Source organism: Podarcis gaigeae, assembly GCF_964106915.1.
Source record: "Podarcis gaigeae genome assembly, chromosome: 9".
NCBI lineage: Eukaryota > Metazoa > Chordata > Lepidosauria > Squamata > Lacertidae > Podarcis > Podarcis gaigeae.
This window is the reverse complement of record NC_139685.1, coordinates 25,442,424-25,470,092: the sequence shown is the minus strand read 5'-3', so window position 1 is coordinate 25,470,092 and position 27,669 is coordinate 25,442,424. Positions and strand designations below refer to the sequence as shown.

Genomic DNA, 27,669 nt, shown 5'->3' with positions numbered 1-27,669 from the left:
GTGAGGTGACTGCCTCAGGTGGCAGGACCCACTGGGACAACAGATCTCGATGTCAGATGCCTGATGTAGATCCCTGATGTAGATCTTCCCTTCCCCTTATTCCCTGGCAGGGAGCATGGGAGCAATGGTGGGGTCCACCTCAGGTGCCCAAATGCCTTGGGTCTCGCCTCCCTGGGTCTGTCCTGGCTCGCCTCCTGCCCCCAAAGTCTGTTGCCCTTGCCTTCGTTTTCCCTCCCCGGCGCGCCCTTGGCGTCCCCCTCCGCCCCCCGCAGCCTCCCCGGCTGTCTCTTTGCATTCCTCTCGCGCGCCATTCCGCCTGCGTCGTCGTGCCGAAGGGGACCTCTTTTTTTCTCGCGCGCTCTCACCTGCTCGTTAAGCGCCAGAGCCGCCTTCGCCTCTCTATTCCCCCCCCCCTTCCCCGTCACCTTCCCATCTTCTCAGCAGAAGCTTCCGCGCCCCCTCGCGCCAGCGGAGAGGCGCTAAGAAGGGAGAGCCGGGGCAGAGAAAGGAGGAATGAGCCCGGCCGCCGAGGGGAGCCTCGCAGCCCCCGACGTCGCCCGAGTTAAGCGCCGCCTCCTCCTCCTTCTCCCCGGGCAGGATGCAGAGACAGCGGCGGCTGGTGGCTGTGTTGCTGCTGCTGCTGCTCGCGGCTGGCAGCCTGCGGCGCGCGGCGGATAGAGGAGGCGCATGAGGCGGCTCTCGCCCACCCTGCCTCCTACCGGCGGGTGCAGGTAAACGGGGGCGAGGGCGGGAAACGAGGCGGCTCTTCGGGACGCTCGCCAGGCAGGCAGGCAGGCAGACCGCGGCTTCTCAGCAATGCCTCTCGCGGCTCTCTTAGGATGCATACGGTAGAGCGACCGAAGCGTTGTATAATCCCGCGCACCCCATTTGGCGATGCGCCCTCCCGACTCTCCCGCTTCGAAGAGTTGGGGTGACCGTTCCAAGCGGACTCGGGTAGGGGGGGGTCCCACTTCACGCAGCGAGATTTACTTTCCCGACATGTTTAGGATCGGACTGTGGAAAGGGGGTGGGGGTGGGGGAGATTGTCGGTTTGGCTTAAGAATAAATCTGTCTATACTTGCCTATGCACGCCTATGCACACCGCACGTGCAGGACGATCCCCGTCGCTGGTGCATGTTTAAACCCGTCCATTAAACTCCCTTTTATTCCCCTGTCCAGCAATTCAACAGAGATGCTGATTTAAGATGCCATCCCGCCCGGCGCAACTTCTTCCTTTTTCTCTCTCCGCCGCACCACTTGCTTGGACGCCTCTCTGCTGTTTGGGGCTGGAAGGTCTTCATGCGGGCGGCAGCAGTGGCCCAACCTCCCTCCTTTGATCTTTGTAGCTGTTTTGCATTTTGCAACGAACAAATAAATAAATAAACCTTAAAATAGACCAGATCTTTGAAGTGAAGTGGGTGGAGGGGGTGTAACTCTTGCCTAGCGGCTCGCTTGTTTTGTTCTTAAAGCTCTCTAGCATCCTCATGGCTGGAGACTATTTTTTTAATTTTTTTTTTTTAAAAAAGGCAACCACCCTGTTCTGATCTTGCCTCAGCCTTCTCAGCTGACTTGGAGAACTTCACGCGGTTACCTTCAGTTTTTGTCTCATTCTTTTGACCTCTTTGTTGTTCCTGAAGTCTGCCGATTTCCCAGCATGGATATTACATATGAATTGGAAAAGATGTGAAGCTTCCTGCATGGGCTTAGCCAAGGGGGGAGGGGCAGAGAGGGGCAGCTGGCACCCCCCAAATCAATCAATTAAAAATAAAAATACATAGCAAACTGATGTTCTGCCCTTCCCAACAAAAGGCCTGCCCCCCAACAAAAAACCTAGCTACACTTATGCCTTCGTGTGTAACGAATGCATGTGCCAGTATTGACATGTTTACAGCTGCCAGAATGGGCACAGGTTTGCTGCATGCGATGGTGAATGTGTCGTGTCCCCCCCCCCCCCGCTTCCCATAAGTGATATTCATGTATGAAAATTATCAGCAGTGTCATCATGAGAGGTGCCAAGGGAATGCAAATCTAGTCCAGCTGGAGAAGCCAGGTGCAATAATTTCACCCAGTCTAGTGGTGGGATTTTATTTCCAGACAGAAATGTGATAGTGATCTAGCGTGCATGTGGGTGTGTTTGCGCTGCTCCCTTTGCCAGGTGTAGCAGGTGGCCAGGTGATGGCTTGCTGGCTTCCCCTTCTGTTGCTAGCCTGCACTTTTGTGTTTGCATATCTGTGCACCACATACATTTCCCTTCCATAGAACATGGTAGCCATATGCTCCCGTCTTAACTTGTGCCTGGCTCACTCAGTTTCTCAGCAGCTATATATTTCCATGTTCTTCCTTTCTTTTAAGGCTGATTCACAGCACTTCTGTTTAAACCATCCTGTTTGGGGAGGAATATTTGTAAAGCTGATTGGGTGTGGTGTTGAGGAGTGAAAGGAAATTTGTTAAAGGCAAACCGATAAATCTGAGACAGCAGATAGTTAAAACAATACATAGTTATTCTATAATGAAAGTGTGTGTAATGAGATGACAGAGCATAGTGGCTTCTAGAATTAGGAAAACATTTGTTGCATCTTGTTATAATATATTATTAAAATACTCTATATAAAGTCCCTTGCTTTCATTTTTGAGCGGGATGGAATTCCCTAACTCATATTTCTCTCCCTCAGCAAATTCTTTAAATTCAGTGCTTAAAAAATATATACATTGTTTGTTTTTTTTAAAATCTTTCCGGTGCTTTCTCTTCCTTTACCGACTTAAAACAGATACATGCATTTATATGGTTCTCATACTATAGTTGCATTTGGTATTTTTGCCATGCTCTGAACATCTTGTCCTGTGGATATAAAAACTACAGTTCCAAGGATGTAAAAAGTTCAGTTCTGAGGAGTAGGGCCCTTTCAGTTTCTGAGAATCTTGCCAACCAGGTCTGCATACACACCATACATTTAAAGCGCATGACTCTCCCCAAAGAATCTTGGGAACTGTAGATTGTTGATACTTCTGAGAATTATCAGGACACCCCTTAAAGAACAGCAATTCCTAGCACTCTTAACAAACTACACTTCCCAGAATTATTTGGGGGAAGTCGTGTGCAAATGTGCTTTAAATGTATGGTGTGTACACAGCCCAGGTTCTCTGGTGACATTTCTATTTAGGAAGGACTTTGGGGAAGTGAACTTGGCTCTTTGTTTGGCTTAATGGTAGACTTTTTAGTGTTGTGGTTGTTTTCAACAAACCAAAGATGTCAAGTCCCGCAGGGCCCTAGTCTTTTGTGACAGAGCATTCCACCAAGTCGGGCCCAGTACTGAAAAGGCCCTGGCCCTAGTTGCGACCAATCTAATGAAGACCAATCTAATCTTATGAAGACCTGATCTCATAAACGTAATGGAAGTATTTATCAAATAAGTGGTTATTAGGAGTTTGGGAGCACAGTGGCATCAGTTTGGTGATGATGCACAGCTCTATTTCTCCATGAATCAGGAGAGTCTGTGGAAGCTCTGGACCATTGGTGGTCTAGATAAAGGTCAATAAACTGTGTTTGATGCCTGGGAAGCTCTGTGGGTGGGCTGTTCCTGTGTGTGGAAGATAGGGTAGTTGCTTGTTCTGAAAGGGACTGAACTCCCTCTAAAGGAGCAGGGACATAGCTTGGGAGTACTTCTGTATACATCTTTCTCAATAGAGGCCCAAGTAACCTCAGTGGCTAGGAGTGTCTTTTGTGAGCTTTAACTGGTATGCCACCTACATCTGCTCCTGAATGAGGATAACTTGGCCACTGTAGTCCATGCATTGATTACCTAGAGACTAGATTCCTGCAACACACTTTATGAGTGGCTGCCCTTGGGCCTGTGCAGAATGCGGTGGTTAGACTGCTGATGGGGGCAAACAGCTGGTAACATGTAGCAGCTTTGCTATAAGGTCTTCGCTAGCTGCCCATACCTTTCTGTGTCATGTCCAAGGTTCTTGAGTTGATCTACAGAGCCCTGAACAACCTGGGTCCAGGATACCTTATGTACCGCCCGAGCCCTTCTGTTCTGGTCTGATCAGCGAGATATTCCAGAGGAGCACTGTTAGTTGCTCTCTGTGCCACAAAGCCTGGACTGGCCTCATCTAGAAGCCAGGAACTGAGTGTCACTGCAGAACACTCTTCCAGCAGAGATTTGGAAGGCATCCTCACTTTTGACTTTCAGGTGTCTCTTGAGGACTTTTTTTTTAATGGCAACAGGCCTATGCAGTTGTTTAAAATGACTCTGGAGCAGCCAGCCATTTTAATGATTGCTTTGTATTGCTTTTGAATGTTTTGACATTGTTGCACACTGTCTTGATGTTTTGCAAAAGTGCAATAAAGAAATGCCTTGATAAATAAATACAGAAGTAAATGGGCGACATTTTTCATGTTCAGCTTTAATGCAGAACGTGATGCATGTAGACCTTGCCTGCATTATCAGCATTTTTATAAAAATGTAGTTTATTTGTCTCCTGTCTCTGCCCACTTTTAAGCTAGTGGCCATCTATGGAAAACTGTGCAGGTAGATTTCTATCCATTTGCTCAGAGGTAAACCTGCTGCTTCTGCTAACGTCCTGGCCAATGTGTGCAATGATTGCCAAACACTTTGCACTGTACTAATATTATTTGATGTAATTTTGTATCATGTTAAGACTACTTTATAGTTAGACTTTTGCTATTTTGCATTGCTCCCCCTTTAAATGTGCCATAGGGCCACTGGCCCAATTTCATGTGGACCTCTGGATGCTGTGGGTAGTGTTAGAAACTCAGATATATATGCTAGACACCAAATGGCTCCTTAAACCAGGGTTACAGTTGCCAAAACAGAATCCCTAGTTGCCATTTTGGGGCAAGATGCCTCGAAAGTTGTATTTTTCAATACAATTTTTTTTGGTTCCTGAAATTCATTCTGATTGTACAGGTAAGATATCACAGATAGAATTCTACAGGATGTATTGATAGTATCTGAAAACAGTCCATATCCAAGCATTGCACCTCCAGATGGTGAAGGCACCAGATGCCATCCTGTGGCCCATGTGTCTTCACTCGGTCTCAAGTGGCTGATAACCAGGCGCAAATTGCTCCTGGCAGATATCGAAGGCGACTGTGGGCACACAACTCTTGCTCTCTGGACTATCTTTCTGAGAACTGCTGCCTCTTCTCTGTTTGTGAGAGATAGAGATATAGAGGAGAAATGGTTGCTACATGGTGAGCCAGTATTGTGGTGAGCTGTGTGGTTGGGGCGGATCCAGGAGAGAGAGGGAGGCTGGGATGTAGAAAACCAGAAATGGATGGAGCTGAAACAGATGAAGTAATTGGAGGTGTTATCTCTCTACAAGCCATCACTCTGATCTGTGTTAATGGAAGGGGCAGGGGAGCCAAAATGGACACAAAATGGACATTTATGGCTTTGGTTCTCCACGATCACAGCATTTCTGGCTATGGGATTCTTGTGTCCTTCCTGCCCAGTTATCTTCTAGAAATGTATAAGCCAGTTGAAGACAAAAGGCAAGGAGGACCTTTCTGCTCCACAGTAGGAGAGAAGGCCTATAAACACCTTGCCAAGCTGAGCAGTTGCACCGTTTCCCGATACGCAAGTGAAGAGGTGAGCAGAATAATTTCAGAATTGCTGCTAGGGCTGATAAGGTATGGAGGATAAAATTCCTCCTGCGCCATCATTACTTTGCCTCTGCCTCGAGTGATGTGAACCATGCAGCTGATTACAATTCTGAATGTGTGAACCAGGACTCCAAAACAGGCATGGAAAAGAGGCAAGCAATGCGTGAGAGTATTTGCAAAAGCAGGCTAAAAACCTATCTCCAAAAATATATATAAAAAGAAAATAAACCATCAACGCTTTCCTATAATTGCTCATGTTCTAAGCAGGAGACAAAAAAGGGTATGTTGTGTGTGTGTAGAAAATTGTAGGACTTTTTATGTCCTGTCGCTTCTCTGGTAAAAATGCCAAAATATTTAATCAGTTGGAATTAGCAGGCTCACTATGTTGCTGGGTGAATCTTCACCAGAATTGTTAATTACTAGCAATGGCCCCTGCGGCAGGGACATCACTGTCCAACTTCATATAATTCACAAGCCTGACTGTTGCATGGCTTTGGATAAGTGTCATTATGAAATGAACATGAGGGCAGATGTAGTCAAATGATGGATTGTCTCGGGGTTAGCACTTTACACCATTATTCTGCTTTCTGCTCAATATATGTCTCAAGCCCTGCACAGATGGTAAAACAGTATAAAAATGTATGTATGCACTGGGGAGGGGGGCAGAGTGGGAGACTTTTGGCTCCACTCCTGATCTCTACATATTAATAGGGATGTTGTTATTATTTTATATATATATGGAAGCTGCTCAGAGTGGCTGGGGAAACCCAGTCAGTTGGGCGGGGTGTAAATAATAAAATTGTTATCATGGAATAATCGCTTTGTTAGCAATTGAATCCCAGCCTTTCGGTGTGATTGGAATTGCTGGAAAGGGTACGACCACAACCTGGAATTTCAAGCACAGTGGTGTAAAGGGAATCTTGTAAAGCTATCCCACCTGGGCTGCTAGAGGGGGTTGAATTCCCTCAACAGCATCTGCCACCCCAGTTCCACCAGTCATCCAGTTAGACTTACGGTACCCAGTCCAAGATTGTATCCAAAGCCTGGTAAATGTTACCATGTATCTATAATGATACACAATAGTGTGTTGAATAATTCATTGATGGAGAACCAAATTCAGTGCTGTGTTGTTAATATTTAATTCCACTTTAGTTCATGGGATAATAAAAATCTAATCAGGAAACAATGGAATGGTTTGGAAGTTTTGATGGATACTTCAATACATGATTCATCCACAGGAGGTAATATATTCATTCGCATTAAAAAGTCAGTGGCGGCAAATACACTTTTAATTAGCCTGGCAACATCAAAGAATAATCACAGTACTTTTAATCTTGCTGTGAACAGGATGGATTTTTTTTTTTAAAGCACCAACTATAATTGCTGCTTTAAATAAAGCCCATCAATTATGTAATTCATCATTTTTTTTTTAAAGAAAGAAATGCAGTTCATGCCATAATTTTAAGAATCTTAGCAGACAGGCAGGCTTTAGGACTCTGGGGTACGATTCTAAACTTGTACGTTGATAAAATTCCTACTGGATTTTCACTTACTTCAGTGAAAAGGAGACTTATCATGTGACTTTAAAGCTGAACTGCAGGATTCAAAGAATTGCAGGTTTCCCCAGCATAGAGACGGAGGACTCAGCTTTAAAAAAAGCATTTTATATGTGTTGTATATGCGACATAATGTTGTGACACCAGGCAGCTCTGTGGAAAGGAGTCCCGTCTTTCCCAACTGGATTTCCCTGTATGAGTTTACAACATGTTTAACTGAAACACATCTTTGATGTGTCTAGATCCAGCCGGAGTGATAAGTAAAGCTGTGCACTTTAGCTTTCTGCCACTCCTTAACCCTTTGAAGACACAGAAATTCTTCCAAAAAAAGGTTGAATTCTGGGAATTCTGGACAGAGTTGTGATGTTCTGTGAACTAGCAGAAGGTGTGATCAGAACAGGCTGGACCTTTTCCCAGGGGTAGCAGTACCTGAGCCAGTGGGGAAAAGACCGATCTATGCAAAAAGCGATAGTATCATAGTTGGAATCCTGTAAGTGGAGTTAGTTGAGAGCAGCTGGTTCTATCATGAAGTGACTCAGGCAGAAAATGTGAAGGCCCTTAAAGGGCAAGGGGGGCAGTTTAATTCAATTAATTTGTTTATTTTTGCCATTAGGCTGAGGCACTTGTGGATAATGGGAAGGTGGAACCTAGGTTGGGCTTGGGCAGTCAGTCTCTTTTCAATGGTTTCTCTTACCGAACTGAAACATAATGATTTCCACCTTACATCAGCATCTCAACCAGGGTCACCCTGTTTCATCTGAGACAGGACTTTATCTAAGGTCCAAAACAGGGTAGAATTCATCTGGGGTGTTCTGCATTGAAAATTACTTCACTGGCCTTCTGTGATATTTAAATCCTAAATTTGCATCTCTACATATCATTTCTATGAAGTTTAGCATCTATGCCCTGGTTAGTTTTAAGTTTCTTTCAATGCCTTGGGTTGTGTGGGAGGTCCATCGAGATCTGACCAAGGCAAAACTCACAGTAGATCATAATGAAGTGGTTTAGGGCCCCAGTACTGACTTGTGGGGAATAACAATTATCGTCCTGTAGCCTGAGAGTCTTGGACCGTTTTGAACTGCAGTTCAAGAGCATAAACACTGAGCAGCTGGCTTCTAAAGGCAACTGCTATGAATCATCCTCCTCAATTGGCCTTAACTACTCAACAGTGTTCTCTGCTCTGAGTGTGACCTCTGCTTGGAAAAAACCATTAAAGTATTCCCAATTCGCGAAGTGGAGTGCAGTATACACCTCTGTGAGTGTGATTATCTCCCGTATTTGAAGAAGTCGGTATGATAATTGAGCAGACGCCAACAAGGTTTTCTTTTTGGTCTCCATCATGGAGTTTTAAATAATTGCATCAAGTCTCTGCTGCAAAGCTGTGTTTAAATTACAGTGGTACCTCAGGTTACGAACAGTCCTGCTTACGAACGCTTCGGGTTATGAACTCCACAAACCCGGAAGTAGGTGTCCCGGGTTGTGAACTTTGCCCCGGGATACGAACGCAATCTGCTTCCGGGGCCGCAAGAGACCTATGTAGGGATTGTGCGTATTGGGTTAAGAACGCTTCGGGTTGAGAACGGACTTCTGGAAGGAATTAAGTTCGTAACCTGAGGTAGCACTGTATGCCTTAGCTCCTTCCTGTAGCACGAAAGCTGAACACACTGCTGGTCACCTGGACTGGGGCACCTGCTCATGTCAGAGATAGGTAAGAAAAAGGATTGTGAGTTGAAATCACTGCTTCCTGGAATCCAAATCTCCAATATCCTTCTCTATTCACGTAGGGTATTCTGGCACAATGTTAGCAGTGAGCTGTTCCAGGTGGGCAGCAGAGGGAGAGATCCTGGCTCGTATATGCATCCTTCACCCCTCTTCCAGAGCCTAATCTGCATTCCCAAACTCCGGAGCTCCCATCTTTCTTAATTGTACTGGATGCTATTTCTCTTGGACCTCTTGTCAGAGAATTGGAATCATTTTAATTATTATTGTATTGGAATAATGACGTTTAAGATGCAATAAAACCATGTATTTTACTGGGTGAAATACAGTCTTTGCTCTTGATTTGCATTAAGACAAACGTAACAGTGTTAGAAGCTGAGATATAAAAGCTAGGAGCTAAAAGGCACCTTAAATCTAGGTTATGGGCACAACAACAGAATGTCAAGGCATGCCTTTCCCCAGAACAAGAACCACTCTGCAGTTTTAATGTGAAATCTTAGGTGCAATACTGTGCCCAGAGCTTAGAAACTGCTCGCACTAATGAAATTTCCTGTCACAAAATGCACCTGGAACAATGGGAATTGATTACACTGAAAGGTAATCTTCTTAAGATAATAATAAACAATACAAATTATGCATATCACAATTATTGTATATAGGATATCACTTTAATTAAGATACTAAGTAGGTTTATTAATGCACACATGTTAATGTTATTCATAATAAATTTAACATTTATTTAATTTAAAAAGAAAAATGCACCTTTCTTTCACAACAAAAAAATTGCCAAGAAAAATTTAAAAATACGTATTTCTAAAGAGGCATCTTTGAAACTTAAGCTATTTAAACTTAAATGGAGGTGGGAATGGGCAGAATGATTTCCTGTGGGAAACTGATATTTCATGAAGTTACAGTTCCAACTTTTAGGGATTTAGTGGTAAGTTTTGTTTTTTAATCCCCGCCCCCCAAAAAGCTCTGCAGGGAGAGGTGAAATGTAGTTATAGCCTCTCAGCGAACAAAGAATAATGCATTTCTGCTATAATTACACATTCAGACCTGATGACTCATTTCCTCAAAGAAAAGCCTCACAATTATTAACAGTATTCATGCTACTAAATGTGCTTTTACTTCACAGAGAGGCTAAACATCTTTCCCTTTCCGACTCATAGAATAATTTTGAATAAACAAGGAAATAGAATATCAGAAGATATGGAAGAGCTCTCGGGTGAACAATGTCCTTAAGCATTTCAGTTCACTAAAGACTTCTGTCTGAAAGGAACGAGCTGCTGATAATTAATCATTATCCTCTTGTCCCTGAAACCACTAGGCACTGTATAAAAATAAGATGAGCTCCAATAAGTGGCTTAAAAATTCAAACTGAGATGAGTTCTACCAAAAGGCTTGTTTAAGACGTGGGGCACTTGAATGCCCTTCAACCTTACTTCCAATTCTCTACCCTTGTTGCCACATTAAAGTGATGGGGGAACAGCAAGGGAAATGGTCTGCAAGTAAGCAACAGAGAGAGCAAATTTTTGGTTTAACTGAGAAGGTGGTTCCTGTAGAGCAGCAGCAGTTTCAGGGAGGGCCACTAGCAAGCCTTCTCACACCCACTTGCCAGCAGTGGCGTCATGGGGGGGGCGTGGCGCGCCCCAGGTGCCATGTCTGGAAGGGTGACCCCGCGGGGTGCTTGCCCTGCCACCCCTGGGCGCGGTGGTGCGAGAAGCCACCACGCTGCCGCAGCTGCATGTGGCGACGGAGGGATCCCACCACCGTCTGTATGGTGCTTGGGCGGCGCCGGCGGCAAACCACTATGTACAACGCATGTGCGGTGTCACATGCATGCGCTCTACACAGTGATGCCACACATGCGCTGTACATAGCGGTTTGCCACCGGCGGCGCCTGAGCACCATACAGACGGCGGTGGGATTCCCTCCATCGCCGCTACAGCCGCAAGTGGAGGATCCCACCACCATCCATATGGCACTCATGCAGCGCCGGCGGCAAACCACTATGTACAACGCATGCGCGGTGTTGCACACATGCACTGTATGTAGCAACGCCACACATGCGCCCTATGTAGCGACGCCACACATGCGTCGTATGTAGTGATGCCACGCATGCATTGTACGTAGCGGGGCAATGCGTGCTCAGCTGGCGGTTTGCCCCGCCCGGGGGTTGGTTAGCCTTCTTTCACCCCTGCTTGCCAGTTTGCTGAAGGCAAGCACCTCTTCCCATTTGACATTGTCAGATGCTGCTCAGAAGCACACAGTCCTCTGACCTGCCCCAAGTTCTCTGTCGGGGAAGATCTCTTACACCGTTCTGAGCTTTGGAAACATTAGAAGGTTCTGCCTGCTCCAAAGTGTAATGTGACAGAGACAACCAAAGTCCCTGCCACCCTCTTGTGCCAGAAATTTGCCCTGCTTTTTTCTGCTGCAGAGAGCCCTGCCTGATATGAAGAACCAGTTTCCTCCCTTTCTTGAGGCGAGGGGAGGAAGAATATTGACTGACTGCTGAGCTAAGCCAAAATTACTCTACTTGGACGGTAGTGTAGAACAAACTGTGCCAACCTGGTGTCTATTATTATTATTATTATTATTATTATTATTATTATTATTATACTTCCCTATACCCGCAGGTCTCAGGGCAGTTCATAGAATAAAATCAGAATATGCTGAATGACAACTACCAGCCCCAGTTGCATGGTCAGCGATGGTGGGAGCTGGAAGTCAACATCTAGAAGCTCATAGGTTCCCCATTCTCCATAATGCATTAAAAACGTTAAGTTGCTACCTACACTTGACCTTATGGAATATATGACAAACAAGAGCTAGCCAATTTTCAGTTTTGACTAGTCCCAACCATAGCAGGTGAGAAGGGTCAAACCTTGCTTTCCCAGCACTATGGTCCAAATCCAAATTGGTCCTCCTGCAGTTGCTTTATAAAAGTATCTTAGAAGAACCAGTTCATGAATATCATGTGTCACATCTGATCTTCAGGGAGGTCCAATCCACCTGGTTCTGAACTAGTAAGCTTCTGTTGCTTTAATTCTGTGTAGCGTTTGGTCATGCAATCTGTAGTTGAGGAACTTTGTTGTAATTTGTATCTGAGATTCTCCAATAATTTTGTCATACTCTCCTTCAGTGCCTTTCATCAATTGTCCTTCATCGCAGTCTGAAGTTGATCAGGATCAACTGAGACTTCCCATACTTCCCAAAGAGATCTGCTGCCCCTCTTCTGGAAATTCCAGTGTACGCTCTTGGATCAAGTTTGTGTTGACTTTGGGCTTTGCTTGAAAACTTTAACCTTCAGCCAAGATAGTATAATGCATTGTTGGCAGAAGCTGGCAATTTTGTAAAGTGGTTTGCAGTTATGCACTTTCTATTCTTGTTCAAGACATGCATGGATGAAAGGAAAGGGTTCCAAAGCAGTGGAAACAACATGTTTTATTTACAAACCACTTATGAAGGCTTATTCTTACCAAACTTGTTGAGATCAAGCAGGCTTGGCCACAGGAAAATTTAAGTGGTTTACAATTGTGCTGAATGTGAAAACTGTAGGGCTACCATTGAAGGAGACTTGGAAACTACAATTAATCCAGAATGCGGCTGCCAGACTGGTGCCTGGGAGCTGCCACCGGGACCATATATCACCAGTCCTAAAGGATCTACATTGGCTACCAGTACATTTCCAAGCATAATTCAAAGTGTTGGTGTTGACCTTTAAGGCTCTAAACTACCTTGGTCCTGTAAACCTGCAGGAGTGTCTCCATCCCCATCGTTCAGTCTGGAGGGCCTTCTGGTGCTTCCCTCACTGCAAAAAGTGAAAATACAGGGAACCAGACAGAAGACTTCAGTCCTACATACTTTTATGGGAATAAGTCTCATTGAAATCAGTGGGATTTGCTTCTAAGCAAACATACATAATTTTATTTGTATGCTGCCTTTCCATAGTTACCACCATGCTCAAAGCAGCTTTACATTAAAAAAACCTAACTACAAGCATAACACAATAAATAAAGCATCAAAAAGCACAAGCAAATTGAACAATTTCCACATAAATCATTAGACCTATCAATAAGATACAAAAAAATATTATCAATAAAACCCCTCCAGAAACCCCTCACTCCTAAACAATACCCCATCCCAAGGGTCTTGCAAACTTGCTTAGGGGATTCTTAGCAATCAAATATTTCTGCTGGTTGTGCTAGTTTAAACTGTAACGCTAATGGACTATAAAAGCAGCAGTGGAGATAGTACAGGAGTTAAAAAAATATATGGTTCCAGGCATTCAGTCTGTGGAGGTCTCTGCAAATTAAGACATGACTTATGCTTTAGTGCTTCTGAATAATTCCCGAAAGCCACACCCTCCCCTGTGTTTCTTTATGTATTGTTGGATTCCTTGGAGACGATTGGGTAAACAAGCTTTAGCTTTCCCTGGCCAAAGAAAGGTAGTGGCTTTTTCATGCTTTTCGTTTTTCTAGGGTAAAGCGGCAATTGTAGCCTCGGCCTTTTTTAACACTGAAAGAAAGCTCCAGTTAAGTATTTGCAGCCCTGGCACTTTGGCATTTAAACTCCTCAGGCTCCATGAAATAAACTTAAGTTTGCTCAGCTCATTCTTGGAGAATAGATGAAAAGAAGAAACAGCCACACCTTAGTTAGGGGTTTCCCCTGCATGCAAAGACAGACTCTGGTGGACTCAGTGGACAAGACCAGTAGAGGGTCCAACGGTCAATAAGGACATTTCTGCACGGGGTGTAAAGGGAAGTGAGGGGCAAATAGGGTTTGTCAACCTGGGAAAGTAGCCCATCTAGGAGAAGGAAATCTCTGACCCTAAACCTCTGCTGCCTTGCATTTGTGAGAAAAACTTTGGGAGTAAACCCTGAAGAACCATCCATACCCGCTGCCTTACAGAACATCTTTGGGAGAAGAAAAGGCTAAGGAGTAAACACTACACAAAACTGGAGTGGAGTCCCAGAGAGGTCACTTTGGGACTGCAAATGGATGGGAGGAGAGGCAGTGGGAAGTAGCAACTAGGAGAGTTGTCCACACCAGTGTCTTCAAAGTAGCTCCTAATCAAACAGTCCAAGTGACTGTACAGGAAAATCCCCACCCAAAAGCGGACAAGGGTGGAACGGAGGAATCCGTGTTTGTGCACATCCTGATGACACGTGCAGCAGCCTACTTAAGCGGGGATTCCCCTGTTTGTGGCTGGAATGTAGGTATCTTAGAGCAGCAGTGTGGAAGCCTGACTTACATAGAAACAGGGACAACTATGCCACCATTGTAACATAGGAAATGAGCAAAATAGTAGCAAATGGAGATGTGGTGGTGCATTGAGTGGGTTGCATATGTTGCCTCCTGGAGTGATCTGGTTTTAGCACCACACTCTGCTGCAAGAGGCTATTAGCAGGCAGAACCTGTAGAGAAAAAAGGGAGGCCTGCTAACCAGGGTGACTGAGAGGAGAGAACAAGCAGTGTTCCACCCAAAGTAAGATGTTGGGAGGCAAATGAAGAATGCATTTTTGTATGCATAAATGGTTGGGGTTGGGTGGGTGGGAGATGTTGCTTGGAAAAGTTGGGAACTCCCTTCCCTTGTAACTTTTCAAAGGGGAGTTCTCGCAAGAGCCTGTTCTGCTGCCGTATATCGAGATTGGACCTCTATTCATGGCTGTTCTTTTTTGGAATTTAACTCGGGAACACGTTGTTCAGTGCATGTTTGGTCTGTTTGTTTCTTGAAGGATGGAACATGAGGCTTCCCAGCTAGAAAAGAAACATGTGCATAACGTCTATGAAAGCACAGCTGCCTATTTCAATGATCTGCAGGGCAAAGCATGGCCTCGCGTCCGACAGTTTCTCCTAGAGCAAAAGCCAGGCAGCCTCATTGCTGATATAGGTACGTATATGTTTGTGTGCATGTATGCATGCATGTATGTATGTGTATACAGATAGACAGAGAGCATGAAGAATCCTTATAACTTTAAGAAGATAGGAGGAGATGATTTTACATCCTGTTATGTACACATTACCACTAAGTTTGGATTTGCCATACAGTGGTACCTCGGGTTACATACGCTTCAGGTTACATAGGCTTCAGGTTACAGACTCCACTAACCCAGAAATAGTACCTCGGGTTAAAAACTTTGCTTCAGGATGAGATCAGAAATTGTGCTGTGGCGGCGCGGCAGCAGTGGGAGGCCCCATTAGCTAAAGTGGTGCTTCAGGTTAAGAACAGTTTCAGGTTAAGAATGGACCTCGGAACGAATTAAGTACTTAACCTGAGGTACTACTGTATATCTATTAAATTCGAGTCCAATAAAAAGGAGGGAGGGGGAGAGACTATATGTTTGTTTATTTATCCACCACAAGTTACATAAACTCCAGCCCTGAGCTCTGATGTGGTGACGAGAGTCCACAATATCTTCATGTTCACTTTGATGAAGGGAAGAGCTCGATGCAAGTATTTCTCTTACACACACCACTCTCTGGTGATGTTAATGGATAAATTTCTGTGAGCGTGCCCAGAAACATCAATTAATTTCTGCAGTGGAACAGGTGGGCTGGCCGGCCTGTTGACCAGTAGCCTGGCTGCCTCCTGTTTCTGGTTACCTCCTGGCAATGGTAAGTTTTTTCTTTGCTTTTGAAGCTGGGTGGGCGAAATCATGTGGGGATTCTTGCAAAATTCAGATTGGGTTTGAGGTGAGGCAGGTGGTGTTTGGCCATCCCTTTCTAGTTTCAGAACTGATGGATTGGTGACATAGCAACCAGGAAATCCCAGGCTCGGAGAATGATGAGTAGCTTATACCTGTCCAACCATCCTCCCTGTTAGCTGAGCTGTCTTGTCTTCCACCCCAATACCTCACTCCTACCCAGCACTAAGCAAACTGAACAACTATGAAAACATTTGAAACAGACTGAATATCCCCCAAAGTGCTCTATAAATGCCAACTATTATCATCATATTACTGTGACAATGACTACTACTGTGTGCTGGATTGCAGCCTTCGTTTTTCAATAGTAGAGTATGCTTGAAGAAGTATGCAGGCTTCTGCTTTGAACGTTTGCTTTCTTATTATTTAAGATGCTCCATTGTCATTCTGTAGTGACTGGGAGACAGTTTTTTCGTTAACACTATTAGCAGGTCAGAAAAACTTAGGGCTGTTTTTTAAGGCAATTGGAACCATTTTATCTGAATTCCTTATAGTAAACTAGTCCCGTTTGCTGCTTCCCTGCATCTCTCCAGCTGAAAATTGGCAGGAATTATTCTTCATCACTCACCTGCTGACTGCCTGGAGCAGTTTTCAAACTCTTTTTGAAAAGGTTTCTTTGAATGGTTTTGCATTAGAGTGGTACTTTTTCTTGGCTATGGATTTGAAACTACACACAGGAAGGAGATATGTTTTGTAGTGACTCCTAAAGCTTAACATATGAGTAGCAGTAATTTTTATGGAAGAATGCTGCAATCCAGCAACAGAGATCTGTGATGGAGGCTTCATGCAGCCTTATTATTGTTAATGTTAATCTGAATGCACAATCCATAGGATGGACTGGGATGCATCTCTGAGTGCAGACAGGGATGCTCATCTACATCCTATCCATCCCAGTTGTAATCCATGACTAGAGTTGGATTAGGGCAGAATGTCATACACGTCATATTAAATTCCAGTTATTTGTCCACGTAGCTTTGAAGTATCCTTCAGAATGACACTTATAGTAGTGTGGTTGCTGTTTACATATAATGTCACTAGAATGAAAAGAGCTATAGGTAAGGAATTGACTCCAGCTGTTTCTGTGGATGGATGCTGAGTCCCCTAAAGTTGTAAGTGTAGGGTGGATTGAAGAAGACAGCTTTAGCATTAACTTGATGTTAGCAACGTGAATCTAAACTTGGCAATTATTGTAAGAAAAGATAACAGTGGTACTTCGGTTTCTGAACATCTCAGTTGTCGAACATTTCGGTTTTCAAACGTCGTAAACCCGGATGTAAATGCCTCTGTTTTTGAACACGCCTCGGAAGTCGAACGTACTATGCAGCTTCCTCTGAATGCAAGTTCCTGAGACCTAGCTGTCGGCTATTGAGGTTTAGGTTTTCAAACGTTTTGGAACTCGAACAGTCTTCCGGAACGGATTACGTTTGAAAACCAAGGTACCACTGTATTTGTCTGTTTCAGTGGTCCATATTCACTCTGAGAACACACAGTTTTACTCTGCTCCAATGTCAGCTGAACAATAGAGATTGTTTTGTCCCTCTGTAACCTTGTTTGGTGTTTGTGTGAGTGTGTTTATTTTTATTTTTTAAAGGTTGTGGGACTGGAAAATACCTTGGTGTCAATAGCCAGGTGTATAATCTTGGATGCGATTACTGCGGTTCTTTGGTAGAGATTGCAAGAAACAACGGTTGCGAAGTGATGATCTGTGATAACCTTAATCTTCCTTTCCGGGGCCAGTGCTTCAATGCGATCATTTCTGTGGGAGGTAAGAGAGTCTGGATGTTTGGGTGGGTGGGTGGGGGGAGTAAAATATGTTCACTATACAATGTGTGCTTCTGCACTTCTGTTTGCTCACTTTGTCCAGAATATGAAGAATAGGATAGAGCAGGGATGAGGAACCTCAAGTCAGGTGAATATGGCCCCCAGGCTTTTTTATCTGGCCCTTGGACCTCTCCCCAGGCCACACACCCTGTCTCCAGGCCACAGCCCTTACCAGTCCTTTTTCACCCCCCAAATGTTTTTCCCTGGCTGGAATGTGTCCCAGAACTCTGATAATGGCTCTTCCTTCTGTGGATGGAGGATACAGAAGGGTGCATGAGTTTGCATAGAAACTTAGTTACACTACTCCTCAGGTCTTCCAGTGTTAAAACCACATCGTCTGCAAACACTTTTATTTTATATGTTTGATGTTCCACCTTTACCCCTTTTATATCTACGTTTTCTCTTACTCTCCTAGCAACTTCTTCTAAAATCAGTAGAAACAATAGAGGGGATCTAATCCTTTTAACTGCAAGTGCCATGGATTGAATCTGGAAATTTCTGCAACAGTAAATTATTTTTGCTGCCATCTGTGCAATTCCTTCCTCGTACCTGAACAGCACAGAATAATTCATTTTGTTTTGGGGAGCAGTGAAGAGAGAGGCTTTGGCTAGATATACTAGCAGGGGAAAGAGATCATGTTCCTGGGTGTATTGTAGATAAACATGGCTAGTTGGTGTGTCATTAACATAGGCTGAGGATCAACCCTTGTGACACAGCAGCCAAGAACTTGAGCCTAGACTAGATGGTTGGATGTTTTTCAGACCACTCCCCATGCTCCTTCTAGCCTTGCATGATATAGAGCCTACAGGTCAAGAGTACAAGATGCTGGGCTTTTAACATCATATCTAAAACATTTGTTTAAATTCAGCATTATAGAAATTATTCATTAGGTGCAAAAATAATGTGAAAATTGTAATCTTACTTGTAAAGTTGCATTGACACACATGTAAAAGGCACAGTGTTTTAATATTTTTAGCACAGAGTGCCCACATCCATGAATGTTTAAAATATCATTTTGCTTCTCTCCCCAGTGATTCACCATTTCTCCACACAACAAAGACGAATCAAAGCAATAAAAGAAATGGCCAGGGTGCTGGTACCTGGAGGCCAGATGATGATTTACGTGTGGGCCATGGAACAAAAGAATCGGCATTTTGAGAAGCAAGATGTGTTTGTTCCATGGGACAAAGCCCTCTGCTCCCGGTTGCTTTCTGAACGCAGCAAGGATGCGTGTAAGAGGGAGCTTGCATCTCATGCCATAACATCTCAGACCGTGCCCCCGGACCAGCTAATGGGTTCCAACTACAGCTACCCTGTTACCCTTGACCAGAAACATCCCCAGAGGACTGGCAGCTGCTTAGCTGAAGCCTGTTGTGTGAAGATCTCTGAAGAGGAAGAGAAACGAGTTTACAGTGCTCTTGGGAGATCTTTCCGTTCCTGGTTTTCCTCCAGATCACTGGACGAGTCTGCCTTGGGGAAGCAGAATGAGAAGATGCTGCAGCCTTTGAAGAGCACAGCTGGATGGACAAACAACGCCGTCTCTGTTCAGCCATCAAGGCACTGCAGTGTAGATTTAGGCTGTCGAGGACCATTGCTGAAAGAGCAGCAACTAAAGAGTTATGATGAAGTGTTTGTGAAGCATATGGCATGCAAAAGATTGGAATGGCTGGCGGCCTCAAGATCACTGAGAGATTTCAATGGTGAGCCACCTGCTTTAGTCCAAAGCAAAAATGGGGAAATGTCATTCCTGGATAGCTCTGTGGAAAACGTAAACAACGGCTATATCCCGCCACGCAATAGTCATTCTTTTGCGGGCAAACACTTTAAAAGGACTTCATCGGCGAGCTCCAGTGAGTCTATTGTAGATGCGGCTGTGGCTGTGGGAGACCGAGTTGCTTGTGGTCAGGATACAAAAGCCTTCATGCGCTATTACCATGTTTTTCGGGAAGGGGAGCTGTGCTCTCTGCTTGAGGATAATGTGCCTGAGGTTCACATAATAAGTTCAAGCTATGATCATGGTAACTGGTGCATTATAGTGAAGAAAGCAGGTGAACAACAGCATGCGTAGTTCTGGAAATCAAGGGCTCCAGATATTGCTTCCTGTGGAATTTTAGATACTCCCCCCCCCCCATCTGATCTCCCATTCTGTGTGTGTGGGAACAAATGTGCGGATAAGGATGTCATTGTGAAAAAGGGTACTTGACATTTTGCCGAAATGCAGGCTTTCTGCAAACACCCATCATAGTTTTATATTGCTTTTAGGAAATCTGTTTGCGTTTTTAAGAACATTTTATAAATAAAGCCTTTTGTAAGATGAGGAACGAGGCATTTTTTTTAGTTACCCAAAAATGAATGAATGAATGAATGAATGAATGTTCACCCGATGAAAAGATCAACCCTTAGCCTATTGGCACTGAAATAGGTTGCATGCATTTTACTTGCTGGACTTTTGCTTAGAGGAGCACACACCTCGTATCTGAAGGCCTTTGCTTTTTATGTTGCTTTTCTGTTTTCTGTTTCTTTTTTTAATGTTGCTATCCAAATAGACTGTACATACACAGGATACTTTTTCACTGTGGCGAAAAGGACACTGTAAAACGAGGGTTTCAGGTGCTGTTTCCTGTGGGATCTTAGAGACACGTGAGGTGAGAGCCAGGGATGAACTGAAAAATCAAGACAACAAGAGGGATAAAAGAGATGTAAAAAGAGTCTGAGAAAATCAAACATGACCCATATAAGGAGTGTCTGAGTGTCCTTCACTGTTTCCTGAAGCGATGCATATATAAACTGAGGCTATAGGCTGTGCTCATCATATTTACTCAAGTAATGATGAAGGAAACAACCTAAGAGGCCTGTTTTGCTGCTTGGACCCAGGCTGTTTTCCCCCTAAACAGCCTAGCAGTTGGACTGCATAGTCCTTAACACGTTGTCTTCCATACTTTAAATGTACCCTTAAAACATTTCTGCTTTCCTAAGGGAGGCTGATGAATTGGTTTCTTAGTAGACTAGCATTTGACTTTCTTTTCTCCATGTAGTTCTCAACAAAACACTCCTTAAATTTCATGGATGGATGTAGATAGTAGGCAATGTTCAGCTACCTTTTACTCAGAGTAGAGCCATTAAAATAAATGAATATGGCTAAGTTAGATCCATAAACTTCAGTGGGCTTACTATGAATAAAATGTAGTTGAATACCCCGATGTGTTTTTTCTCTGCAGTCTTTTTCCATTAGTCCAGCTAGACTGAGTTTCCCCCTTTTTAAAACTCACATGAACTCTTGCTTTGCTTGTTCAGTCATCCTGTACATTATGATAGTACTTCTTGGGCAATGAAGTGATGACTAGCATAAATGTGAAGAAGCACTTGATTGCATAAATGTGAATAAGTACTTGATTGCCGGTGCTTTTATATCCCAGAATGAGATCCTTAAAATCAGTTAGGTTAAATATTCCAGGACCTCCATCTCTGCAAGGCTCCTCTAACAACTTAGGTATCTGAGATTTAACTGCCTTTTCAATGGCTGAATGATACTTGACAAGTTGATGGGATATTGCTTCATATCATCCCTACTTTTTTTTAAAATGGAGATTTACTGCAATAGAAATGCCCTTCTGATGAGTGCCTCCATCTAATCAAACTGATGCCACATCCTTTATATGTTACATCTTCCCACATCATCAGCTGTCGAAAGCCCGTTGCATTTTTGTGAGATAGTCCCGCAGTTAACAGGCAGCATCTTCATTGGGTGAGTCTTACAGAATAATAGCCATATAGTCTCATTTTCAATTTACAGTGTGATTCTATGCATGCCTACTCAGAAGTGAGGTCTATTAGCAAATGCCTGTAGGTCTGCTGCTGCTGAAGGCATGTCCTGAAGGGAACGGGTGGTGCTATGGTCTAAACCACTGAGCCTCTTGGGCTTGCCGACCGGAAGGTCGGTGGTTTGAATCCCTGCGACTGGGTGAGCTCCCATTGCTCTGTCCCAGCTCCTGCCATCCTAGCAGTTCGAAAGCACGCCAGTGCAAGTAGATAAATAGGTACCGCTCCGGCGGGAAGGTAAACGGTGTTTCTGTGTGCTCTGGTTTCCATCACAGTGTCCCGTTGCACCAGAAGTGGTTTAGTCATGCAGGCCACATGACCCGGAAAGCTGTCTGTGGACAAACACTGGCTCCCTCGGCCTGAAGCAAGATGAGCACCGCACCCCATAGTCAAGTCTGACTGGACTTAACCGTCCAGGGCTCCTTTACCTTTATCCTTAGCAATGCTGCAGAAAGTGAGTGCAAATGAAGTCAGAGCACTATTATAACACCATGGCCAGCGTTTTGCTGTCTTTTACTTCATGTTCTTTGTGTGTGGGGAGCCCTGCTGGAGTAATAGTGCTCTGACTTCATTTTTCAAGAGTCACACAATGGGCAGGGGGACATGCAGGAGTTGTCATGAGATATGCAACCTATCCCTTCGCATGCCATCCCAATGTCCAAAAGCAGGCATGTCCAAAGTGATGCGCAGTGTAAATTAATAACACAGAGTTTTAAGGAATAAAAGCTTTACTGAATTAAAATAAACTTCTTCATAAACAACATGGTTCCAAAAAGTTTGACTGAGATTACATACTGGCTCTGCTCACAGGTGAGGCAGACAGACTCTGACGATATCTTACAGAGAGCACAAAAGAGAAAATGGCTGCTAAGTCACATGTCAGAGTGACTCAACAGTTAGCAGTTAGGCCTGAATAACTTTAGTAGGCCCAAATGATTGTGCAGTCCCAGCACTTCCCAGCCTGCTTTGCTGCTTCTGCTCTCATGTGTCTTTGTCACATGACACAAAGTCCATCTTGGGGGCGTAATCAGGTCCGCCGGTCGATTTAATTTGGCCCCCGTGGCAGTATATGTCCTGGGGTAAAATCCTAAGAAAGGCTCAATGGTAAAAAAAAGCTCAACAGCTTTGGTCGGGCCTCATGCATGTTCACTTCATCAAATCTGGCCCTCTTTGAAAAAAGTTTGGGCACCCTGTCCAAAAAGGAGCAGGGTCATGTCGCTTCTTCCACTGATGTTAGTTGGAGCTCACCTCTTGATTCCTGCCATTGGATGGAAATGCCCTTTGTTCAGTGTGCTTCCTTGCCTACACACCCTGCATGATAACAGGAGCCTGGCAAGCTGTCCCCATTGCTAGCATGGCATACTGGTTATTCTCAATGTATTGCTTCAGTGTGTGTATTTATCTGGCATAGTCTGCCCTGTCCCAGGGATAGGGGAACAATATGCTAATCCAAAGTTGCCTCTTATGTGCCAGTATCCTCTCTGCATGCACTTTGGCATTTATTTTGGCATATGTTGTATTTAAGAGAGCATGGTGGGTCATGGAAGTGATGTCTGAATCTGCTGGACCTGGAATATTTGGGGGTTTTTAGATTGGGATCAGCTTTTTGAATTGAGCTTAAAAGGCAATATATTAATCAAAATCAGCAATGGTCTGTCTTCATTGTCCCAAGCTACTTTTGTTTCCTCACCCAGAAGAGCCACTTGCAATAAAAGCATCCTTGGTTAGAGTGGAACAAACCTCACCTTCAGAATAACCGATGTCGAATCTCAGATTACATTACTTTTAATGAAACTGTAGATGTACATATTTACACGTGAGGAAAGCTATTGGCTTTCTGCAACATGCAATTAAATTGGTTCCCTCCAAGCTGCAGAGGGAGATGATCTTGAAAGCACAAATAGGCTGTCAAAGCTGCAATTATTCCTTGTGCAATATGTTGGCATTTTGTTATTTATCATGTGCTTGTTTGCAGTTCTTTTGCGGCTGTGAGGTATAGGCAGTGCTAATGAACAATTGGGCTTGGTTTTGTTCACTCTACTTTGGCAACTGCATTTGCACTACTGGGCACGAAACCCAGTTGGACATTAAACTAGACCCTGTAGGGTCAAGCAATGCACTGATAGGAGCTAATATTCATTAACCTGTAACGCAGCAGAAGTGTGGACTTTAATTAATAATATAAAACCTTGGAGCTAAATGTCAATGCATTACATTTTATTCTTTGCCTTGTACTCAGCCTGGCAGCTATTCAGTGTTGTAATTCATACCAAATAGTGTACTGTAATTGTCCGCACTGACATTTAGAACATGATACATAATTGAACTTTAAATGTCCAGGTTTTCAACTATTCCATGGTACGTTAATAAAGATTATTTATGTTATCAATAAAATAAATAAATGTGTGTCTGGGTGAGTTATCATTTTGTTGGCTGATCCAGGGGACTTGTATTCAGTTGTCGTTAAAAGCGTTTGTCCACGTTTGTTTCAGGGCTTCGAAACAGCAGCGAACTCCTCTAGAACTCCTCTAGAACTCTTGAAAGCAAGACTATTCCATGCACACACCTGGATTGCAGACCTAAGAGGTGATTCGGCAGTTGTCCTGCGCTTCCGGTAGAAATGCTCTGGATGTTTAGCAGCTGGAAATGATCTGATGGTGATGGCGGCTAAAATTGGTGGCTCTAGTCTGCTGTCAGGAGGTGCTGTGAGGCATGTGTAGCACAGCGTAAGCTTTCAAGTCAAAGGGATACTTAATGTTAGGTGGCCCTCTTCTGGACTGAAAAGGTACATTTGCTAAACAGGACAGCTGAAAATTGGTTGTTTGTCCTTTTTAGCTCATTATTTAACCTGGGAAAATATAGAATGAGGCCTGTAAGAAGCTTTAGGTTAGCATCAATAATAGCGTTGATGCAATGGAAGAGAGTTGAAAAGAGACCTGTATATATTTAATAGCCCCCCCAAACCAATGATAAATTCTTAGTTGTAGTTGGGCAAAGGATAATTCGCACCAGCATCTGAGACAGGCTTCCTTCATGCAGAAATGTGGATCTTGTCAACGTAACATCATCTATGGTAAAGTTACTAAGATACAAATACATAGGATCCTAGAATCGTACAGTTGGAATGGACCACAAGGGCCTCATAGTCCAACCCCCTGCAATGCAGGAATACCCAAGGTTTCCAGGAGGATAATTTGGAATGGTGATGATGAGCATTTTTCTGCTCCCCTAGGGCTACTTCAAGTAGCTGAGTACAAAATATGAGTGCATCAAGATCAAACTGGGCAGGACATTAAATGCATCTTGGTGTAAATAATGCAGTATGTTTGTTTGTTTGTTTGTGTGTTTAATGCAAATAGCATCAGCCAGTGCTGCTGTTTGAAAGTTATTGGTATTGCATCTGGCCTCACAAGCCTACGGCACCTTTGGAAGAGAGATTCCCCATAAGACCTCAGAAGGGAAGGATTAAGTCGTCCCTCTCATGCCTGCTCCTATCATCTCACACCCACACACCCACACCCTGCTTATGCAATTTGTTAAATGCAAATAGTACTGAAGCCTAGTGTGGCCCTCAGGGCAGTTGCAAATTGGATATCCTTAAATAAATCACTGCTTTTCTCACAAAAAGGTGGAGTTGCCAACAGATGATATCTGAATGGTGTTGCTTATTACTGTATTTGTTACCTGCTCTTCACCAGCAGCTGCCAGGGTGGGTTGCAAGAATTTAAAATTCAGTATTAACTTCAGGGTTATCCACATTTCTTCTTGTTCTGCTGCTCCCTGCATTCCCAGGAAAACTGATCTTTAGCATAAAGTTGCAGTCACATAATTATGATAAAGCATAAGATGCAAGTTACCTGTATTATTCTCTTAATTTAGCCATCTGAGAAGTCTCCTAATATTTAGCATGTTCTTCTTGCTGTCTCAGAAAAACCTTTCCTCTTTTTCTTTGGACACTGCTCCTTTTAATATGAATATTTTGGGGGTCTAGAATCTTCCACGATGACCTTAACTGCTTTCAATATTGCCTTCCAAAAATATTCTGTATACTAACAGGTCCAACAACAAATGGATGGAAATACAATTTTTCATTTCCAGCATAAATCAGATTTTATTTTATTTTATTTATAAAAATCATGTTTGCTATTAAAGGAAGTCCACTGCTTATTTCCATTTAACTTGTGCGCATTCAGCTTTACACGTGAAGCAAAAATGTAAAGAAATTAAAAAGAGGGTGGAAAGGTAGCAGGGTTTTGGGGAAAATGACTTTGGCCATCCCACCCACCATTGAACTCAATGTGTTTTGACTATACAGAATTTTGGCTTTAGGCACAATCCCTCAAACACAAACCCTGCGTAAGTTGTGGGCTTACTGTATTACTGGGTACCGTTGTTTTATCCTCATTAAACACACACACTTACCTGGGGGAAAGAAACCCATGCTCAGTGGCACCCAGACATGCCCGAATTTTTGCAACCATAAAAATACACATACATGGAATCAGAGTCTATGTGTGTTTTGTTAAAAACATTGGTAGCAACTATGACTTACATATGCTGTCAGTCACAATGCATTAAAGATGCAATAGTATTCTTTGCTGGTACAGACCATGGATGGGGAATCTGTGGCTCTTCAGATGTGGCTGGACTCCAATGTCCATCAACCCTGAACCAGCATGGCCACTGGAAGGGGATGATGCATGTTGGAGTCCAATAATCTTTGGAGGGCAACAGATTCTCACCTCTGGTATGAAAAAACAACTGTCCATCTGGAAACTGGGATGACCCGGAATGCCCACCCAAATAGGTTGTCTGTCAGTGAAGCTTTAGCTTTTGCAGACATCTGTTTGCTGATTTAGTTTCTTCCCATAGTTCTAGTGTTTAGTCACCGGACCACAATTTTGCAAAAATAAACCCTGCTCATAATAATATGAGAGCGGTTCACACCTACATGTAAATAACTTGATTTATCACCAGTTTGCCAGTCAGCACTGAACGACTGACAGATGAACACGTGCATAATGAAACGGCATTGCGTTTGGGGCACGGTCTGAAAAGTTACGTCTGTGGTGTGAGCAGGATATGTGAAAGTTCATTTATAGATGCCAATCGCCACAAGTGTGCAGAGCCAGCTCATAGTAAACACTTTCTCTTGGGTAGTAATAAGTGCAACAGCTTAGCAGTTTTATAACTATGGGCAGCAGTTATAGGTACAGACATCATTATCCACTAGAGGGTGCTCAGCCTATTAAGGAGGATTTGTAATATGGCTCTTCTCTAAGAGACCGTTTTTCCCAGGCACAAAAATATACAAGAGAGATAAGCTAGAATTTAGTTCAGTAAATTTAATTCAGAAGGTATTAGAACATCAGCCTTAAGAGCTCACACTAGCATGAGGCTATTCCCCCTTCTTGCTTTGCAGGTGGGCAGGTGGGCAGCCTTTATCAAAGTGGCCAGTGGGTGGTGGAGGGGTAGTAGTTCTGGATCTGGCCTATGGGCTTAATCCAGTTCCCCATTCTTGACCTATTGGGTGGGGCCTGTGACATCATGGTGATGAACACAGTTCCTTTTGGGGACTTCTGATGCCCTGCCATTGCACTAGGGGTTTCCCCTTTTGCACAAGACTCCGTGCTCCACTTATCCAGCTGAGGAACACAAAACTCTCCCAAACTGGTTATAAAGGCTCATTATTACAATTTCATTGCTGCCCATTTGGAAGCATCAAGTTTACCCTTTGAAAAAAGATTGATGAGTGCAATTATGTGAATGGTGAAGTTATTTTATAGCACAACAGAATCCTCTTTCCAAGTAATTACAATTAATTCTAAAAGGCTACCCATCTAGGACACCTGTCACCACTTTCCCATGTCGCCTTCCTGAGTTCCTCTGTTAGGAGGATATGTCCCTGTTATAAGAAAAAACTGCTCCTTTTCCTTTATGGAGTACTCAAGAGCCCATAAAGAGTCCTTTTGTAGGTTCTCTATGGGTAGGAGAAAATAACAGAGGCCAACCAGAGAATATTGAGAAGCAAAGCAGCTAGTAAGCCTGATCTTTATTAACCGTTGCAACAGGGTGCTCACAACCACACGCTGGAGGCAGGAGGGACCCAGAACATTGGGGCGCGAGTCCTTATATAGACATTTTGAAATTGCCCACCCTGGAGCCCAAGACCACCCCCCAATACATCATACATGCATCAGAGAAGGGGCAGTCTACAACAGAATCCTGTCTGACCTGTCGATGGGTTTACCTGGCTAGCCTGGCTATTCTTTTGTGATGATAAATATTTAATTCCTGAGTCCAGGTCACAGGCTCGCCCTATTCATATCTTAAATGTGCCCTTAAGGCAGGATTTGCAAGCAAAGAGACAATGGGGAGGTTTTTCTCATTTCCTCCCTCCTTGCAGAGAAACATTTGA

At 43.8% G+C, this 27,669-nt stretch overlaps 1 protein-coding gene across 2 annotated transcripts; it reads left to right on the top strand.

The window, feature by feature from the left end:
• Positions 1-375: 375 nt before the first annotated feature.
• On the top strand, positions 376-23,675 carry TRMT9B (tRNA methyltransferase 9B (putative)). 2 transcript variants are annotated; one of them, XM_083755825.1, is made up of 4 exons: positions 376-731; positions 14,643-14,797; positions 17,203-17,376; positions 18,464-23,675. In XM_083755825.1, exons 1-4 carry the CDS (start codon positions 688-690, stop codon positions 19,498-19,500), a joined length of 1,410 nt encoding a protein of 469 aa, XP_083611951.1. In that variant the 5' UTR covers positions 376-687; the 3' UTR covers positions 19,501-23,675. The 2 variants fall into 2 exon arrangements, with proteins under 2 accessions (XP_083611951.1, XP_083611952.1); XM_083755826.1 differs by lacking the exon at positions 376-731 and adding an exon at positions 817-954.
• The last annotated feature ends 3,994 nt before the right edge of the window (positions 23,676-27,669 follow it).

Excerpts from the sequence above, each read along its gene's own strand:
- TRMT9B (XM_083755825.1), top strand. The coding sequence starts at position 688 with ATGAGGCGGCTCTCGCCCACCCTGCCTCCTACCGGCGGGTGCAG. Across the intron at positions 14,798-17,202 it reads CAGCCTCATTGCTGATATAG|GTTGTGGGACTGGAAAATAC; the intron begins GTACGTATATGT and ends TATTTTTTAAAG. Across the intron at positions 17,377-18,463 it reads TGCGATCATTTCTGTGGGAG|TGATTCACCATTTCTCCACA; the intron begins GTAAGAGAGTCT and ends TTCTCTCCCCAG.